At 36.6% G+C, this 20075-nt stretch overlaps 1 protein-coding gene and 1 long non-coding RNA gene across 8 annotated transcripts in view; one reads left to right on the forward strand and one right to left on the reverse strand.

Annotated features, from left to right (window-relative positions):
• Positions 1 to 481: 481 nt before the first annotated feature.
• LRRC8D (leucine rich repeat containing 8 VRAC subunit D) overlaps positions 482 to 20075 on the reverse strand; it is an 87620-nt gene continuing 68026 nt past the window's right edge. For all 7 annotated transcript variants that reach the window (XM_032217669.1, XM_032217667.1, XM_032217666.1 and 4 more), the window contains one exon: positions 482 to 3906. In XM_032217669.1, the coding sequence (XP_032073560.1) occupies positions 1334 to 3904 (2571 nt within the window). In that variant the 5' untranslated portion in view covers positions 3905 to 3906 and the 3' untranslated portion in view covers positions 482 to 1333. The remainder of the gene's footprint in view (positions 3907 to 20075) is intronic.
• On the forward strand, positions 13461 to 18948 carry LOC116508878. Its single transcript, XR_004255433.1, has 3 exons — positions 13461 to 14625; positions 14729 to 14908; positions 18544 to 18948. It is a non-coding gene; the product is annotated as an uncharacterized LOC116508878 (long non-coding RNA).

Below are 20075 nucleotides of genomic sequence, written 5' to 3' on the forward strand. Positions count from 1 at the left end.
CATATTGTAAATGGACAAATCAGCAGTATTTATATTGCAGGTATATTTGTTTTACGGCAGGGGTGTCCAACCTTGGCAACTTTAAGATGGGTAAACTTCAACCCCCAGAATTCCCCAGCCAGCCCACAACTTGTTGAAGTCTACCGGTTTTAAAGTTGCTAAGGTTGGATACTCCTATAATAGGGAGTAGAATGGAAGACAAACTCATTTAACCAGGAACCTCTGTGATTTCTTTGCCCTTGGTACCTGTGCCAAAGTGGCTTTTATATCTAAACTACTATGGCAACCATATTCTGCTGGCTGAAAATGCTTTCTCCGTGTGGTTGGGCAGAATGTTGAGTTCATTCATACTGATTTCTACCTGAGGGGTTAAAGAGGGAGAAACCAGGGCTACCCATGCACATCTGCCTGCTTTGAAGAAATTCCACGTTGTTTTGCAAAGACACTCGAAGCGCGCTTCTTGATGATGTACATTCTGTATCATTTGATAAAGCAAGAATTCTTCCACACGCTGCTAGCACTGCAGAGCATAAATATTATCTGCCACTGGCCTAGTCAAGCCTTACTGGTTTACTTTAACCATTATGCAATTTGTTTCACTTCTTTTTAAAGATTTTCTGGATTTTAAATTTTTTTACAAGTCATTTCTATTTCCTGATTTAGAACAAAAGCTAAGGCAATTTAAAAAAAACTTTTCATGTGTAAGGATATCCCTAAAACAAGAAACATCTATTTTAAATAGTCTAAGAGGCATTTAGCAGAGAAAGATTAGGACATTTTAGTATTTTTTCAAAGTGAAGGATGGTAAATGAAAACAATTCTTTTAGTATCTACTAATTACCTATTGAGGACAGATGAAAACTAAATTGAATTACTTACTATTGAATTATCTATAAATTTTCCTTGTTGATCAATAAGAATAATACTTGCTTGAATTATCACTCCAAATTTATAAAGTAAAGAAATATCTGGCCTTTAACACAACGCTAAATGAACAGAGCCGTTTGAAATTATTTATAGTAAGAAAAGGTCACCAGTTTAATCATGTACGTTAAGCAGGCAAGCAATTTGTAAACATTCAAAAGCGGCAGCATCCATGTTACAAACATAAGGGAAACAAAAATCAAGATTGTTTTAACGATTCCCCAACCCTTCTTTGCCATCCCAAAATTTTGGAAGTGATGTTTAAAAATACTACAAACACCAAAGGAGATTCTACCGGGCTTAACAGTCCTTTCTTACAAAAAAGAAAAAAGTTCCAAATTTTCAACACGACATTTTATTAGTGTGCTCTTTAATATGATCTATATTGGTCACCAAGTTCGAGCTCTGTTTAAATCCCATTAGCAAAGGGAATGCTTGTATCTTGATTCAATGCTTCTTTAACTTCTGAGGACAATGTATCAAAAAGATGATCTTCTACAATTAGTCCACTTTTCCTGAGAAGCCGACACTGACCCAAAGTAGCTGGTAGACGATCTAAACAGTTCCCCTTCAGCTCTAAGTTAGTTAGTTGCAACAGCTGGCCAATTTTTTCTGGAATTGAGGTGATGCAATTTTGTCCCAAACTCAAAGTTCTCAACTTGGAGCACTTAAACAGTTGTTTTGGCAAAACTTCCACTTTATTTCCTGTGATATGCAAGTGCTGGAGATTTTGAAGCAACCCTATTTCCACAGGAATCACCGCGATGGAGTTGTAGCTTACATCCAAGCATCTGAGTTTTTGTAAACTGAATACTGCAACAGGTAAGGATTCGAGTTTATTATTGGAGAGATAAAGCGACTCCAAGTTTTTAACATGGGTAATGGAAGAAGGAATGTTAACTATTTTATTGTGCCACAATTTCAGACAAGTTAGTCTTTTTAAATGTTGGAAGCTGATGACTTCTTCAATTGTGCGTATGCTGTTTGACTTTAGGTCTAGTTCCTGCAAGTTAGTGAGACTAAAAATGGCATGGGGAATACGTTCCAGTTCACAGTTCTGCAGCTCTAATTCTGCTACATTCATCATTTTCTTAAGGCTATTCAGTACAAAAAGCTTGGTACCATCATTGTGAATGACCAGCTTGGTTAGATGTGGTGCTACATCTGTGATGTTAGATGGAATTTTGGTCAAATTGCTTTTCACATAGAGAATCTTAAGGTGCCTTAATTCTCTAAGCGATTCAAGTCCTATCATTTTATTGTTTTCAGAATTCAAGTTGCCTACCAAATACAACTCTCGGAGATTTTTAAGTAAGTATACCCAAGCTGGTATCTCTGCAACATCAGTAAATTTCACATGCAGGCATCTCAGGTGGTCCCGAAGAAAACTGAAGGCTGTCTGCTCCACCTTGGCAGGGCAATGATAGAGATGTAGCTCTTGAAGGTTAGTCATCTGGGATATTTTAGCAGGGATTTTTGCTTCAGGAATCAGCTCAAGCTTTAACACATCTAAATCTGTCAAGTCAAAAACCGCATCCGGGACTCCCGATAGCATGAAAAGATGTAATTCTTGCTTATCCTGAGCATTGCGAGAAACGTGTTGCCTCAATTTCTCAAAAGTCCATTCGTGGTTCAAACTTATTTCCCTCAGTTTATTTTCACTGACCTCTGACAGAAATACACCAAACCTCTTGGAGTATAGCTGATCGTACTGGTCAACCATGTGCAAGAGAAAAGCAAAATCATTTTTAACATCTGGAATATCGCTGAAACTGCTCTCCTCTCTAACTTTTTCAAAAGAGTACTCCTTGAGGGGTAACCGAAACAACCAGAAGAGAGTGTACAGACAGACAAAACCATAGACACAGATGAGAGAAATATAACTAATAAGCAACTTTTTTAACATGTAAGCCATATTGTGGGTGCATTCAAATTCTTGGTAGCCAGTCAGATGTTCCACTTTGGGCATGCAAATATGCTCAAAGCTGATTTCATTGACAAAATTTGCTGTGTAGCAGAGAATAAATATGAATTTTACAGTTTTGATGACAGTCTGAACAACGTAGAGTTTATAAATCAAATCGCTGTCCTCCACGTGGGCCCGGAATTTCCGTACTTTTTCAAAGAGTGCTTTGGCTTGCTCTCCATCTTTTTTGTCCAAAATGGTCATACCCGGGACTTCAATAACTGGCTTTTCTGCTGAAAACTTGAAACCAGTCTTGTTTATCATAGGGGTACTGGCATTTGGACTTCCTTCATCACTACTAGTTGATACATGCTTTGGCAGGGACTGGGCTCCAGTTAGTCTCTGTTTATTCTCCTCAGAGTCCTCACATGCCGTTTCAGACAACGCTTTTGTAGTCCAAGGGGATTCAAAGCATTTTCCTAAAATAGAGACAAAATGCTCAATTTTTGAGCAGGTTTTGGGGTATTTAAACCAAAAATTGCTACTGACCATCAAAATAATTGTGTGTATAAGAGCTAGGTAGGGAAAGTACTTTGAATACCAAGGAAGAGCCACATGATAACACATCTGGTTAATGAAAACATATTGCTGATAATCCAAGTTAGTCTTACGGCCCAGGAAATCTTTCTGTTCCTTCTTTGCTTCCTGACTTGCAGCAGTTGAGTGTAATGGGGGATAGTCAGTTGTACGTACATCAGGCGTAGTGACAGGTGTCGTGTCAAGAGATACAGCCATGGATGCCTGTTTGTCTTTGTCCTGAATAGTTTCGGATTCTGGCATATTTGTAGCTTTGGCACTTCCCAAGGAGCTGGGTTGCATTTTCGCACTGACAGCAGACTGTAACACAGGCAAACAAACCACCTGATCTTTGGTCAACTGCATGGTTCCAGCAAAAATGGCAACCATTAGCATTACAACTGCCAGATAATCCATAAATACATCCCACCATGGTTTCAGAATTCGGTAAGTTGGCTGTATGTCATTCAGAGATGCAACTTCTGCAAGGGTAAACATTCCTGTAACAAAACAGAAATTCCTGTTATTCACTGCTGAGAAGCACAATAATAATTTATGCATTTCTTTATTTTTAAATTCTATTTTTCCTCCTTATTTTAATTTCAATTTTATCTCTTATAAATGGTGGACAGCAGTCCACCGTTTAAAATATAAACGGTGGACAATAGCCACTATTAAATATAAAACAAAATATATTTTAAGGTCTCTCAAGCTGTATTGACAAAAAAAATTAAGACTATGGCACTAAAATATGTTCCTTGAATGTATTTTAACATTTTAGTAGAAGTTTTAGGGTTACCATCTTTATTTAATAGTTTAGGACAGATATGAAAGAAAATAATACAGAGCAAATGAGAATCTTCAATGAGAATCAATCTAATAGTAATGGGTGGGTTACACAATAATAATCTCTTATAAATTATAACCATTAATAGTATTATTACATCAGAGCAGTAGTCCATTAAAAAGGGACAGTAAGCAGTACATACTGGTTTTATTTTTCCAACTTCATGTATACTTATCCATTCCAATATGGATATATTGCTATATTCCTGTTTCCAAACACTGAACATTTCTTATGGTAAGGAAAAACCAATCTAATGTAATGGATAGGCGATGCTTCAATGCTATTAAATAATTAGCAGGTGTAAATCCTCCCTTTAATCTTTTCCCATAAGGTAGGCATTATACTCAATGTTTTATGGTCTATCCAATAACCTGCAGGCTGATTTTAGGATTGATTGTCTCAAAACCAAAACAATCAAAGTTTGCTTTGAACTGCCAAAGAAATTATGTTTCTTTGGAATACTGGAAGGCCTAGAAGCAGGAGGGCAGAATTAATGTAATTCAGCATATTTTTCTGTGTGAGTTAAACACATCTTTACTCCAGTCCACTGAAATAAAAGAGAATCAAAATGTTTTCATGATCATGAACTTGAATGACGTAACTGCCCTGTCCATGTTTAGCTCAATCCTAAACCGTTTAATGAAAAAAACAATTCCCTAAATTCAGTGTGAGTTTATTTCCAAATAAGCAGGAGACAATTGGAGTCTCGATGTCTTCTGAGTTGCAACTATGATATACCGGTAAATATGAAACACAAGTTCTGAAAATGCCAATTATCAGAAATTAGCTACTTGATACAATCAAATCTTTGCAATAATGTAGGCTAACCTAATCATGATCTTACAAGAAATTCATTAAAACCAGCCTTGCTAGCAGTTTAAGAGCTCTAGACAATCCAAGAAAGAAGCATAATGTAATTTAGTTATTCTTTGTAAAGCCTTCAAGTAATAATGCTCATAAACAGGTTTTGCTTGCTTGCCCATTGCTTGCCTCTAGCTGTGCAGCCCGGTTCCTAACAGGCCACAGACCAATACAGGTCCATGGCCTAGAGGTTGGGTCCCATGCTACAATTAATAAATCAGAATGTAGCATTTTACTACTTGCTGGTTTACAACAGTGTAAATAAAAAAACATGCCAAAAACCACATGTCATATAGGCAGAACTGATAAAAGTTGGGAAGGTCACTAATCATAAGCCAGCATTCTCCAAATCATACACATACGTGACTTTTACATGCAGTAGGTGAGACTAGGGAAAAATTAAAGGTATACAGTTATTTTTCATGTTTACTGCCTAAAAAACTATCAGTTTTAAGGCTGCAATATTATTGAACCTAGTGTAAATGGGTAAATATAGTTAAGACTTAATTGTTAATGCTGCAATAATGTAAAACTTTGAAGCCAGGAGGAAAAAACTAAAAATAATTATTTCATTATTCAAATTAGATATATTTACACATGTAGATTTTAAGTACAATGAATTCAATTTACTATGGACTGCTGTTGGAAGAAATGTCCTTCTGGGTTCGGCTCCAAGTGGGGAAAAAGACACTGGAGACATGGAGGCTGCTTGGAAAGATGGTTTTAATGGTGGACAGGACCACATGGCTTGAGTCCTGAACGGAAAAGGTGATCACATGCTTCAATGTTGGTAGAGAAGAGAAGGGAGGAAGAGAAGCTGAGTCCCTGGTTTTATGCCCTCTCTGGCCTTTGATCTTGAGCTTGTATTCTGATTGGTTGTCAGACTCCCTTGGGCCCATGCAGGGGCAACTCTCTAGGCTGCGTTTTGAATCCAGGTTTGGTTGAGTTCTCAGATGCCATGTGGCGAGTTGGGTAAAGGGCCAATATTATCATGCCTTAATCCCATCACTCTGGAGCTGAAGAGGAGAAGTCTTTATTATGTAAAGTGGACTAGCTCAGGCTTTAATGGGTCATTGACAAAGGGGGATGGCCAGGAAGCTGCAGGCAACTATTCTGTCTTTTAAAACATGTTTCTTCCTTTTCACATCCAGAGAAATATTCCGCCTTTTCAATATTTCCTGGGATATTTCATTTTTTCTGGGAGAGGGCTGGGTGATAACTTCCTACACTGCAAAAATCTGTCTGTTCACTAGATGCTAGCAAATAGCTTGTTTTTTTGCATCTCCTTGTTGCCACCTAATGGTGGTCCAAAGTTTTGCAGCCCACATTTCATAATAGCATTTCCCCCCCTCTTTCACTCAAACAAACTAGATTAAGCTTCCATCTCCCACTGTCAATATGTGGAAAAGTCAAGATCACCTAAGGAACAAAACTGTGATTTAAGTAAATCAACAGCAGAAGCTCAGAACTTTAGATCTAAAGGCCAGAAATATTTTTCAGAAGTCTTGGCTATAGTTCAGAAAACAGCTCCAAAACTTGCTAAGAAAGTAAATTTTCTTATATGACAAAAAAAGAGAATTCACGTAGAGCAGGGCTGTCAAACCTGCAGCCTGTGGACCAGATGCGTCACACATTGGCCACGCCCATGCCTGGTTTAGCAGAGGGGGGTAAAATCATGATACGTCACGAGTCGATGCTGTGATGAAGCGAGTTTGACACCCCTGATGTAGAGTAATATTAATTAAATATATTGTAAACTATTTGTTCAATAAGTTAACTATATTTAACTTAAACAAGGATTTTGTTCTGGATCTAACCACATCTTTTTCCTGTCTCTAGTTATTTTAACTGTATTTATAGCACCAGGTGTTCTACAATGTTTGAAATGCAGAAATGTGGTGGTATTATATATGCAATTCAGTATGCCAAGACTGCAAGTGTGGAAAATAGGATTAAAAATGCTTACTAATTTATTCTCAGGAGTTATGTAAAGAATGTTTCAGTTTAAAGAGAACAATAGCCTAGAAGCTACGTTTCGATGAACTATGTCAGTTCTAAATGGCTATTTTCTTCACAAACTTCCCTATACATAATGAACTGATTTACCATTGCAAATCATACTTTAGACATATTAGACTGTTGGAGGCGCAATACTGGAAGAAGGAAGACTTGCCTACAACTCAAAAATGGACATTGAAAGTTACAAACTTAGCCGAGATGGCTAAAGTATCGGCATATCTTAAAGATCACTCAAATGAGAGATATAAACGAGACTGGAAAAAATGGATTGACTATATTCAAAACAAATATGGGACTAAGAAATTCCAGATAGTCTACGCTTAGGATCAGGAATGAGTTAAACTGTTCAAAGTTAGTGTAACAGGAAGAAGCTAAGATCAATGTAGAGATGTTATTAACCTCTTTTTTTTATTTCTTTTGTCTCAATATATTTTAGACTGTGTTTGTTAAAAATCTATACCGTTTACGGGCTCTGGGAAGTCGGGGGGGGAGGGAGGTGGGGTGTTAGGGGGGAGGGTAGGGGAGGGGGGGATATATACTATGAGTTAGATTTCAACGTAATGCGATTTCACATGTATACTGTTTCTCTTTAATTTCTCCGTAAAAATAGGACAAGCTGAATACATTGACATATAGTAGAAATACACCAAGGGGAGGAGGAGTGGGATAGAAGGAAGAGGGGTAGAGAGGGCGGGAGAGAGGATGGGAGGGAGAGTGAGAAGGAAGGGAGGGAGTGGACTGGGAGAGAGGAGTGGTAGAGGGGGAGGGGAAGTAGGGTAGAGGGGAATGATGGAGGGAAGATAGTAAGTTGGAGGGGGGCGGAAGAAAGAGGTGTATGGAGAGCGGAAGAGGTTTCTATTTGAGTTTGAGTTTGAGTTTTATTTTATTTATATTTCTGGGGGTATTGTTGACAAGAGGAACTGCTGTGATTATTGTTTAATGTTGTATGGCCCCGGTTATGCACAGTATATATGTGACTGTATGAAAATGAAAAATGGAAAATAAAAACATTTTAACAATGGAAAAAAAAAGACATATTAGATGTTCATTTAAAGGAGTTACCGTTATTCCTCAGTTAACAACAAGGTAACTGGGGCCAGAATTTCCATTGGTAAGTGGTGTAGTTATAAAGCACAACGTTGCTGGAATGCAATCCTGCACACCTCATTGCTATTGTTAAGCGAGGATCCTGGGTTGTTAAGCAACTCCCAGGTAGTTGCAAGCAGGCCTGCAGGCAGGTAAGGCATAGTGGTGCCTGGAGAGGCTGCTGTTGGGTAGGGGTAGGTGTGCAAGTGGCCTGAGAGGCTTAGCAAGATTATAGACGGGTGCCTAGTGCAAAGTGGGGGAGGATGCAAGTGCCTTACTGACGTAACTTTCAACTTTTCCTGCTGATTTCCCCATTGGCTTTGCTTGCGGAAAGCCAGCAGGGAACCTCACAAATAGCAATAGCATTTAGACTTATATACCGCTTTACAGCCCTCTCTAAGCGATTTTACAGAGTCAGCATATTGCCCCCAACAATGTGGGTCCTCATGGAAGGATGGAAGGCTGAGTCAACCTTGAGCCTGGTAAGATTTGAACTGCCAAATTGCAGGCAGCAGAAGTAGCCTGCAGTACTGCATTCTAACCACTGAGCCACCGTGGTGACTATGTGGTCGCAGGACACTGTAATCATAAATGCAAGTTGCCAAGTGCCTAGATCCCAATTACATGACTGAGTGTGCTGTCACCACCACAACTTCAAGGGCCAGTCATAACTTGGAATAGCTGCTCGGCAAAGACTACTTGTATTAAGGAATGCTTGCAAAACAAACACACTGCCTCAAGATTGGTATGTACTTAGCAAGCCAGTTTAGTCTGGTATATTAAATTCTGTATATATTGGTAATAACCTGTACAGGCTGGAAAACATTTAATATCTCATGACTTTCTATGATTTTTGGCAGGGATTGTGCATAATCACCTCTCCAATGAAGGAATAATAACATTGCATTTTGAGTATAATTAGGTGAAAACCTGGACTTTTATTATGTTCAGAAAAGTTACCGTTGCAAACAAAACACACCGGCTTCAAAAAAATCCAGTAAAAGAAAATATCCAGGGAAGACTATACTCAGTCAGCTAAAGTAATTATTCCAGTTAAAATAGATTTGTTTCACATAAAGAACCTTCTAGCTGTTCTTGTATTTTCTAGGACACCTTTTCATCTTCACTTATCCACAGGGCACTTTAAAAGTAAGAAAAACAGGTATATTCTTTTCTCAGAATCCGAAGAATTGTTGTGCTTCAGGAACAGATGCAACAAAAACCTCATCAGTATCACCAAATTATTATTTCCTATAATTATACTGTATCTTCATCATTCCTCTATAAAGGATCTTAACCTGGTAAACAAATCAATTTGATGAGGGATTTGAACCCAGGAATTCTTGCTCTTAGGTTGATGCACTCTGCACTTCTGCTTAAAAACAGCCCAGTTTTAAAACAGAACTGCATCCTCGTTTTATATGAAACTAATTAAATACTTAACTGGTACTAACTTTATACAATATAGCTGGGGGAAAAAAACCCAGGAGTTTTTATGTTTAGAAACAGAAGTATGTTGGGATAACGGAATCACTAACTATTTATGTTATGTTAGATATTAGACTATCTGCTTCTAAAATGAAGAAGGTAAATTGCTCTGGGACTTTAGAATTCAAAAAGGCAAGCATCTGCCACACAACACTCCAGATTTAACCATGGTTTATAAAAAAGATAAAAACATCTGGATAGTGGGTGTGGCATTTCCCGGAGACAACAGAAGAGAAGACAAAGTAGTGGAGAAAATCACAAAATACAAAGATCTTCAAATAGATGTAGAATGATTGTGACAAAAGAAAGCAAAAGTAGAACCAATAGTAACAGGCACCTTGCACCTTGGGTGCAATCCCAAAACTTCAGGAGCACCACTCGAATACCATCAACATTGACAAAATCACCATCACCCAACTGCAAAAAGCAGCTTTTACTTGAAACAGCTTACATTCTGTTATGATACCTTTTGCTCCATCAAACAACATCTACCTATCCCAGGTTCTGGGGAAGGACTCAATAGGTGGATAAAAATGCCAAATCCAATCTGAACATCTGGCTGACTATGGGACCAACCCTAAGAGTAATAATAATAAGTTGGTGCTGACAGTGTTACAGAATTGCTGTGACTAAACACAGAAATTATGAAACTGCTTCCTTGGTTCATTTTACTTCCAAATTCTAAAAAACATTTTATGAAAAGCTGCTGTTGATCACTTTTCATTGAAATGTGGAACAAATTCATCAAAGCTGCTTGAAGAATTTATTGAAATAAATGTGTTTGAAAGCACTTCAAAGTACTCATTTTATTACCGTGTAATTCTTATTTGCTCTGAGAAAAGGAACTGTGCAGAGATTTTTCTTTGAATGGCTGGCCCCTATACAAGGCAAAGACAAGGCTGTTTTCTTTTACTAGGGGATCATATTCTTTCAAGAGTAATCTGGTGGGGCCACATAGTGGGCAGAGCATAAGCAAACACTGCTTAAGCTCAGAGTAAAAATGAGTGCGGAACCTTCTTTTCTAAACTCTTTTTTCTTGGACAATGTTTTTCTCTTCTCTTCTAAACATCTTGCTGTATAGAAGACACAATGCTTATCAAAGGTCTGAACTGTTTTCCTGCAGTGCTTTTAAAATTAGACCAAGGGCTCCAGGATAAATTTATCCCCAACTATTACAAAAACAAGGACAGCTCGCTCTTTCAATCTTTGCTATTTTCAAGAGTAAAATAAAGCACCAATTGCTACTAAATATATCTGAGCTGTGGCATTAGTTCTATTTGTCTGCAGTTCTAACAATAAAACCAGCAGCATATTAAAAGAGATAATCAATTTACTTTGTGTATTGATAACAAAGCTATGTAAATGTATTAGGAAAAATGCCAACATAATTCAGTTATATCAGAACTTGTAATAGGAACAGGGGAGGATAAATGGAAAGAAAGTATCTTTCTTAATTGAGGTTTTGAAGTTCAAAAGCAATTGTATGCAGATAAGAGAGTCAGGTCAGAAGAAGTGTCACAACACATCTACTAAAGTAATCCTACAAACTCATTTGCAGTCTTGGGTTACTCCAGAAAGATAAGCATTATTAAGTCTGAACAGTTAAATTTCTCCTAACCAAATGCTTAGAAAAATCCTCATAACGCTACCTCCAAGAGACTAAACCCTTTAATGACCAAGCTGACATACACAGATTTCACATGACAAGTTTACTCAATGGAATGGAGGAGAGATGACTTTGCATGAAAATAAACCTATGGATATTCAATTAATATGTTACTCTGTGGCTGTGGGCAATAGGTTTCCCATATAAGTGCATCTTTTTGAAGGAAAGTTTTATTTTCGAAGCATTGAATGTATTGTCCTGTCAATAAGTGTCATTTTATCCATATCTGCACGTGCAGTACATGCAGAAATCTATGCTCTATGGGCCCACTGAAAAACATAAGCAAAGTTAATACTTTCATCCACATCAATAATTCTAACATGGATATACATCATTTTTTAAAAAACTGTAACAATGAAGAATTTTAATTCTCATATTTCTACAATTATTCAAGGTTTATCTCCATTTCTACATAACGAAGTAGAAAATACAATAGCAACTCATGAAGAATAAATATTAATTTAAGCAGTACTCTATAAAGATATTTGGGAGAATACATAGGTCTTATCTACTCTGTATGGCCACATGAGTCAGCTCTCGAGATTACTATCCTTCCTTTTATTTTGAGTCATTCCATATTTCTTGTACAGCATTGTTTTAGTAAACTGTGAAATCTGAAATTTTATTCTCCAAGGTACCTGAGGGTACAACGAGAAGCAATGGGTGGAAACTAATCAAGGAGAGAAGCAACTAAGAACTGAGGAGAAATTTCCTGACAGTTAGAACAATTAATCAGTGGAACAGCTTGCCTCCAGAAGTTGTGAATGCTTTTTTTTAACTTTTTTTACTTTTGCCTTTATTTGTATGTCGCCCTTTTCCCTAAGGGGACTCAGGGCGGCTCACAATTCATGTGCCCCCAACACTGGAAGTCTTTAAGAAGATGTTGGATAGTCATTTGTCTGAAACGGTATAGGGTTTCTTGCCTAGGCAGGAGGTTGGACTAGAAGACCTCCAAGGTTCCTTCCAACTCTGCTATTGTATTTCAGTACAAAATTAACTAGACAGCTGCTAAACTGGACAGAAGAGGATAAAGGAAATACAAAATTATCACATATACTATTAAATAGGTGGGATTGGCTTTGTCTAATTCTACCACCCCACTTCTCTTAATGCCCAATGACAACCTAAAAAAATACAGTTATAAATATTCTTAAATTAGCATTTCCCTTTGGACTTTCAAATTTATTCTATTCTGATTAGAATCATAAATGCATATCCAGAATTGGTCCATGGTTCAAAGATGAATATGACAATTAGTCCTATTGCAGAGCATTGTTGTCTCCAAGTTACATGAGACAATTTTCCTGTTCTGTTTAATCATGGATGGATCATTTATAGAGGCAAAGCATAAAATGATGTCAGTCGGTATCGGAACCCTTCTATTGGAAGAGTTTCTTTCTCCATACAGTACAGATTGAATCTTGAACCAATCCATCTAAGGAAAAATGCCAAGTCCTGGAGCTGTCAATGCAGAAGAGAAAAAGACATCCAAGAAAACAGAATGTGCAAACACAGCAATTTAAGAGATTAAAGTCCAATGTAATCACTCTTCATCAACTTTGTAAGGAAAAGTAGTTGCTTATGTTCTACTGAAATAGCTTTTAGAAAGAAAGTATGACACTAAAGCAGTTTCTAGTTCTGCATCTCTTGTATTACAATTTTGAATGTATTTTCCTTCTTCCTCACAAATAACCATTCCCAAGATTTGAAAAATGAAAAACATACACATACCTAAAATGAAACATTTTGATTACTGTGCCTAATAGTGAATTGCTTGTAAAATATTTCCTTTAGGTGTTACGTATGCACCATTTTGTCTGAACATCTAAAATAGCTTGTAAATATCATCAGCTTACTACCGCCCCAGCCCTATGGAATGATCTCCCCGTAGAGATCCAGACCCTCACTACTCTTCCGGCCTTCCGTAAAGCCACTAAGACTTGGCTGTTCCGGCAGGCCTGGGGCTGTTGATCAGCATCCAGCCCCATTTTAAGTGTACGTATGTTGTGTAATTTTAAAATGATTATGTCTCTATTTTTAATTTTTTAATTTTTAATTCCCTTGTTGTCTGTAAGCCGCCCAGAGTCCCCTGGGAGTGGGCGGCATACAAATACCAATAAACTTCAAACTTCAACTATGAAAGCCTATCAACTTTTTCCACTCTATACAATTACAGAAAAAAGTAAATATTTTAGTTTTTGTTTGAACAGGTGTTCAAATGCAACCAGGGAATCAAAGAAACCCTTTGTGATTGAATCTTTTCTGGAAATATTATAAAAGCGGACAAGGAACTATCCTGCCATTTGGTTAGGACCAGAACGATGGCGACCGCATAAGAAGGGAGCGAAGACAGAGAAGCAGTGGAAATCGGATACTTGTTACTATTGCTGACAACCCAAAGAGGAAGGCAACGTGAAACTGGCAGAGAGGGTGAGCTGGAAAGAAGAAAGCGTCGGGAGAGAGGCTGTTTTTGCAGCTCAATTTTGCCGAAAAGAACTGGAGCAAAGAATTTCAAAGCAGTGATTCAACTTCCTTACAAGAGCTTATCTACATAAATTCATTATTTCTACATTAATCATTCTAATTTTTTTTTAAAAAAGAAAGAAGACATTTTAAATTCTCTGTCATCACAAGTATTTAAAAACATTTTAAGTAGAGCTGGCATTAATCAGCCTATCCCACAATTTAAAGACAACAGTATGATGCAGTGCATTTTTTTTCAAATGAAAGCACACCAGGGAAAATTCTCATGTGCACACTTTTCCCTTTCCTTTGTCCATAAACTATAGATATCCATGATCATACAAAGTAGATTTTGCCTGCCTTGTACTCACAGGACTTTCCTATTTTATACCATAAATGACCAGTTAAGATAAAGTATTTTCATTGCATGTGATTCAAATGTGTTATTTCAAAAGTAATCCTGCTAATCCCTACATTTGTAGGTATTAAAATTAAAATATATATTAGTTTAGCCAGTATTCGGAATGATGGAAACATGATGGTATGGAGGCCCAGAAAGGTTGTGGAATCCGTTTAGTTATACTCAGATCGCTATGAATACGGTACTTGCTAGACTTTTGGTTACAACTGGAAGGACAACAAAAGATCAATGACAGATTTAAAAAAATACCATCCTCCTAAGCTAATTTGTCACTCATTAATTGCTACATGAACTGCACTTTGGACCAGAGCAAAAAATGGTAACTGGTGAGGCAGCAGTAATCTTATATTGAACAGAGAAACTGGGAGGTATACTCTCATCTACAAAAGCAGCTACATTTATTTAAACAGCTTCTGGAGAAAGTGTCTTTCAGAAGAACCTAATTCTATTTTCTTTTTCTAACTTTTATAGGTTTCGTAGGATCTCTGAATGGCAGGTATACTTAAAATCAGTTTGAAAGCAAATAGTTTTCCATGATGACTTCTACTTCAAGCGGTTAGCACCAAATTTGTAACTGGATAAGGCTTCTTTTGAGTCAAGATCAACTATTGGTGAATCTATGATCAGACACTTACCCCTTCCTTGACAAAAGTATGTAAATGGTTAATCATTGTCATTTTTTCCATGTTCTTCCATTTCCCAGCCTAGCCTACAGTTTTGCTACCAGACAATGTTAGGCATAAGCTATCCATTTTCTTCAATTTCAGTTGTAATCTTTTATTTTGGGGTCGACATTCCAAATAAGTTGATCTTTTCTTAGTGTTAGTCAATACTGACCTATCTGGGACGCCCACACTAAAACAAGAGTTTTCTTGTAATACTTTATTACTTCTGGTCCACAAAATATTCACGTCTCAACATGGTTATCATTCTTACTTATAACTAGCCAGTGACCATAATATAAACCAACAACTCATCAGAAATGACTATAACACATTTAGGCAAAGAAGGGCCATCAACTATAGTTAAGGAGCTATATGGAGTGGAGACAAAATAGCAGCAATCCAGACTGGGTTAATTATTCAGCTTTTTACAAAACAAAGCTCAGCCAACAGACATAAAAGTACAGAACCCAATTAGCTGGCTTTTACAAGATACAGTGAGCAAATAGGCATCGATATTTTAAACTAATTTGTTGTGTGAATTCAGCCAATATGCTTAACTTATAGTAAAAATAATGAGTTAGTTGGGCGAATTATGGATTGGCTATCTATGGGTAAGCATGCTGTGAATAAGAATTCATTTATCTTACTTTGCTAGACTTACCCAAAAGGAAATCAATTTAAAACATGAAATTAGATTACCCAAGGTGAACTTTATAAAAGTTGTATGTTGTTTATTTATTTATTTATTTACATTTTAAAGTGAGAGTGTAAGTCATTTTTCCTTGGGGAGACGGGAGACTGATAGACTGCTCCCTCTTGCCACACTAAAATGCTTTAGAGAATAAATGGAATGTGATCTCTTTTTTCCTCCATATAAATTTCTATATTCCAATCTATATATCTAAAGGACCATAATAGATTCTGTTTACTAAAGTTCCCCCGCTACCAAATAGTGTGGCAAGAGGGGGCAATCTCTATAGCAGCCTCCCGTCTATGAAACATCCAAACCCCCTCCATAGCTTACACTCTCACTTTAAAATATAAATAAATAACATATAAATAATGACCTTCCAGGCACTGGTTAAAACCTGGCTTTTTCATATGGCTTTTAGACTTGTGGACCCACAGGCATATATTTAAGAAGGAATATGGTGGGCCTCAAGGGAAAAATAAATGTACAGAGTGGTAGTTGTGAGACCTACACTATTTAATGGTGCCTGTTTGAAATGTGTTTAAATGTCTCCTAGTCTCTGTGTACAGTAGCTTTGTTCAAATATTAAGATCCAAGAAAGTTTAATTCAAGTTTCTACTTGATTATAAATTATAGTCTGCAGATGGTCTGGACAAGTCCTTAGGTGTTTTAAGAAAATCTGAGAACTGGTGAAGAACTGGTGATTACTAGAGAAGGAAATGGTATAAAACCCTAAAGAAAAGCAAATGAAGTACAGTGCTACTTAACTGATTATAGATTAATATACAGAGTGTCATTCCCTTGATTATATGTCTTGTTCTAACTATATTTCATTCTGCATAAAATAAAATACCTCAAAGGAAACAGAATTATAATCAAATAGTTAAATAGTCCAACATATCCTGGATTTTAACACATCTTTTAAAGTGCTATTTGATTTTTTTACATTAAAAATCTGCTTATCAATTCTTTGCTAATGCAAAGCATCATTTCTGCTTATTTTACCTCATTATTTTCTCAGATTTTCTTTCTCTAAATGAATGCATACAATTTGTATACAAGAATAAAAAATGGATTGAAAGAACATAAGCATTTTTTTCATCAAATCTTCTATATGATAGGATGCAACTTATAGAAGAGGACAACAAGCCTGAAGAGGCTACATGATCAAATATATGGAAATATTAAACTATCAGATGTACCTCATTAAAAGATTTCTAGTATTTCACACTTTTTTCCAATATAGTGGTGCAAATTGGAGTTAAATAGAATAGTAGCAAGTTTTAAAAAGCTCAGGCGTTTTATAGATATAAGTGGACATTTTCATCAAATCAGGTAGAAAAAAATCAGGTTAGTATATTTCAACTAATTTTTTATTTGACTAGAAACGCTTAGCCCTAAAGAATGCATAACGCAATTCTAATCCCATAATAATGAATTGTTAGTCAGAATATACTAGAAAGCCAGTGGTGGTAGTCCCATATTACTGTTTTCTTAGCTCAAACAGCAAAAGCACACATATGAAAGATGCAATCTATTTACTGAATATATTTTGTATTCAGTAGCTTCTGCAGTGTTTAATTTTATTTACATTAGCAAAAGACCAAGAGTATGAATGCAAATCTAACCAAAATAAACTAGCTATTACATTAATTAGTGCTCAATAAACTTATGTTTTTTTAAAAGATGGACAGTCTATAAAATTTGGTTGGTCACTGGCAGGAAAAAAAAATGATGGACTAGATCGAAGAGAGTTCTTAATGAAAAATATTGAGTCATTATATACTCAGTACTCAAAAAAATGTATGTCACATCTCAATTATATTGTAACAGATTACTACAGCTATAAGGAAATATACAAGGCATGAACACAATCTTTCTTTTAACAGAAAACAGGGATGAAAACATGCTCCAGTACAGTGGAGTGGTTCTCTCTTTTCAAGTAGTGTTTCCTTTCTGGTATCATATTCCTCAGAGCTAAGAGTGACAATAATTTGACTCTTGGTGCTGCAGAGAATTGTACATAGGTTCAATCCAACATCATGATGATCCAGTCAAGTAAGGAACTCAGAATGGATGCTTAGGCTTCTTGATAAATCTTTGTGCATACCCACAATATATCCTCATAACTCTGTTCTTTCCAGAGGGATTCTTAGGCTCTTTATAGATTTAAAGTGGAATTTCTAAAGGTTTTACTTCTACACATTAAGAAGCAGCAACAAGAAAAATGTTTCAACAACTATTATAATAAAAAAGGATAGTTTACATCCGCTCAATAAAGGGAATAAATTTGCAATATAAAGTATCTTGAAAGATGTAAGAATCTTGAAAGATACTTTATATTGCAAATTTATTCCCTTTATTGAGCAGACGTTTCTTTAATTTTACAACTCATCGCATCACATCTTTAAAAGAATTTCTTTAAAAATAATATTGCATTAAAGGAAAAAGAGCCCTTCTAAATATCTATCAGAATTCTGATTAACAAAACAAAAACATAAATTGGAAAAAAACATAAAAAACAAAAGCACATAAATTATTCTGCAGTTATTTTCATTTCCTTAGCACTAAATCAGTGGTGGGATTCAAAATTATTTACTACCAGTTCAGTGAGCGTGTTTGGTGGGCATGGCTTGGCTTGGTGGGCGTGGCAGGGGAAGGATACTGTAAAATCTCCATTCCCTCCCGATCAGCTGGGAGGCAGAGAATAGATGGGGGTGGGGCCAGCCAGAGGTGGTATTTACGGGTTCTCCAAACTACTCAAAATTTCCGCTACTGGTTCTCCAGAACTGCTGAGAACCTCTGCACTAAATCCAATTTTATTTCTTACTCAAATATCTGCAGGTTTTACAAAATGCCTTCAGAAGTGTTCCAGGGGCTCTTCTAGATCTTTATCACCTTTCTTATTGTATCTCCTTAATATACTACAGGTAAAAAAGCAGCATCTACATCTTCTGGCTAACCTGCAGCTCACGCACATAATCAAGCAGAGAATCAGTCCACAGTGTTTTCTTCTCCTGGCAACAATTTTTGTAAGCACATATTACTCACTGAAACATGTTCCTGCAAGCAAGGATTTAACACTCCATATAAACTAACAGAACAACAGTTGTCACTGAATGAGTTTTTGAGAGTTCTTTAAAGGGTATTTAGTTCTTTTCTATGAAAAAGATGAAAACAGTACATATAGTCCTCAACTTACAACAGTTCGCTTAGTGACCATTTGAAGTTACAATGGCACTGAAAAAAGTGACTTATGATCATAAGTGTTGCAGCACCTAACTGTTTTACTAATTTAATAACTGCAGTGATTCACTTAACAAAAGTGGCAAGAAAAGTCATAAAATGGGACAAAACTCACTTAGCTAATTTCTCACTTAGCAATGTAAAATTTGGGCTCAATTGTGGTCGTAGGTTGAGGACTACAGGTACCTGTATTCGGACAGATTCAGTTGTTAATGGAATCTGGCTTCCCCATTGACTTTGCTTGTCAGAAGTTTGCAAGAGGATCACGGGACCTTCGGACAGAGCAACGATCATGAATATGAATCAGTTGCCAAGCATCTGAATTTTGATCACATGATCGTAGGGATGGCTACTAAAGTTGTATATCTGAAAAATGGTCATAAGTAACATTTTTCAGTGCCGTTGTAACTTTGAATGGTCACTAAATGAACTGTTGTGAGTTGAGGACTAACTGTATTAACTGTTGTTTAACATACAGATGAAACCAAGTAATTCTTCTATATAAAATATTTCTAATTATTATGAGTTATTAATTCATTTTCTGTACAAGACCACAGCAAATTAAATTGTAGGATGACTGATATATATTCCTGGTGATTTTTTGCACTTTCCTCAGTTTCTTCTTTTACGAAAACAATGCAGATGTTTACAGAGTCCTTAATATTTAGAATAGTACTTGGTTAAGGTTTGAGAAAGGAACTGAGTAGATACTAAGGCGTTTGATAAAATGGATGAAAGCTGATGCTTTTCCTGCTGTCCCTCACATCTGTTATAGTACTAATTTTGGACTCTAGTAGTAGCACAGCTGCAATGCATCTGATCCCATTCACATAATCTTACTTGGTAAAGGGTTGGAAGCTGAGCAGTTGTGTTATTCAATATGATTAAAGACGACCAATTTTTATCTACCATAATATTCCTGAGCTTAAAAAATGATGACCTGCACAAATCAGATGTGAAAAAATATGTAGAGACTAGTAGTGGGTTGCTAACCAGTTTCCTACCGGTTTGCTCATGCGCGCACAAACCTTCTGCACATGCTCAGAAGCGTCCAGGTGGGTGGGCGGAGCCTCCCACGCCGCCATTACCAGTTTGGCCGAACCAGGCTGAACTGAGAGCAACCCACCTCTGGTATAGACCTGGATCCAAAGCTTTATTGCCAGGTTGCTCAACGAATAACTGGAAAATTGGTAACTGAACCAACGCTGCTGGGGAC

The sequence above is a fragment of the Thamnophis elegans genome, chromosome 5, assembly GCF_009769535.1.
Source record: "Thamnophis elegans isolate rThaEle1 chromosome 5, rThaEle1.pri, whole genome shotgun sequence".
In the NCBI taxonomy this organism is placed as follows: Eukaryota; Metazoa; Chordata; class Lepidosauria; order Squamata; family Colubridae; genus Thamnophis; species Thamnophis elegans.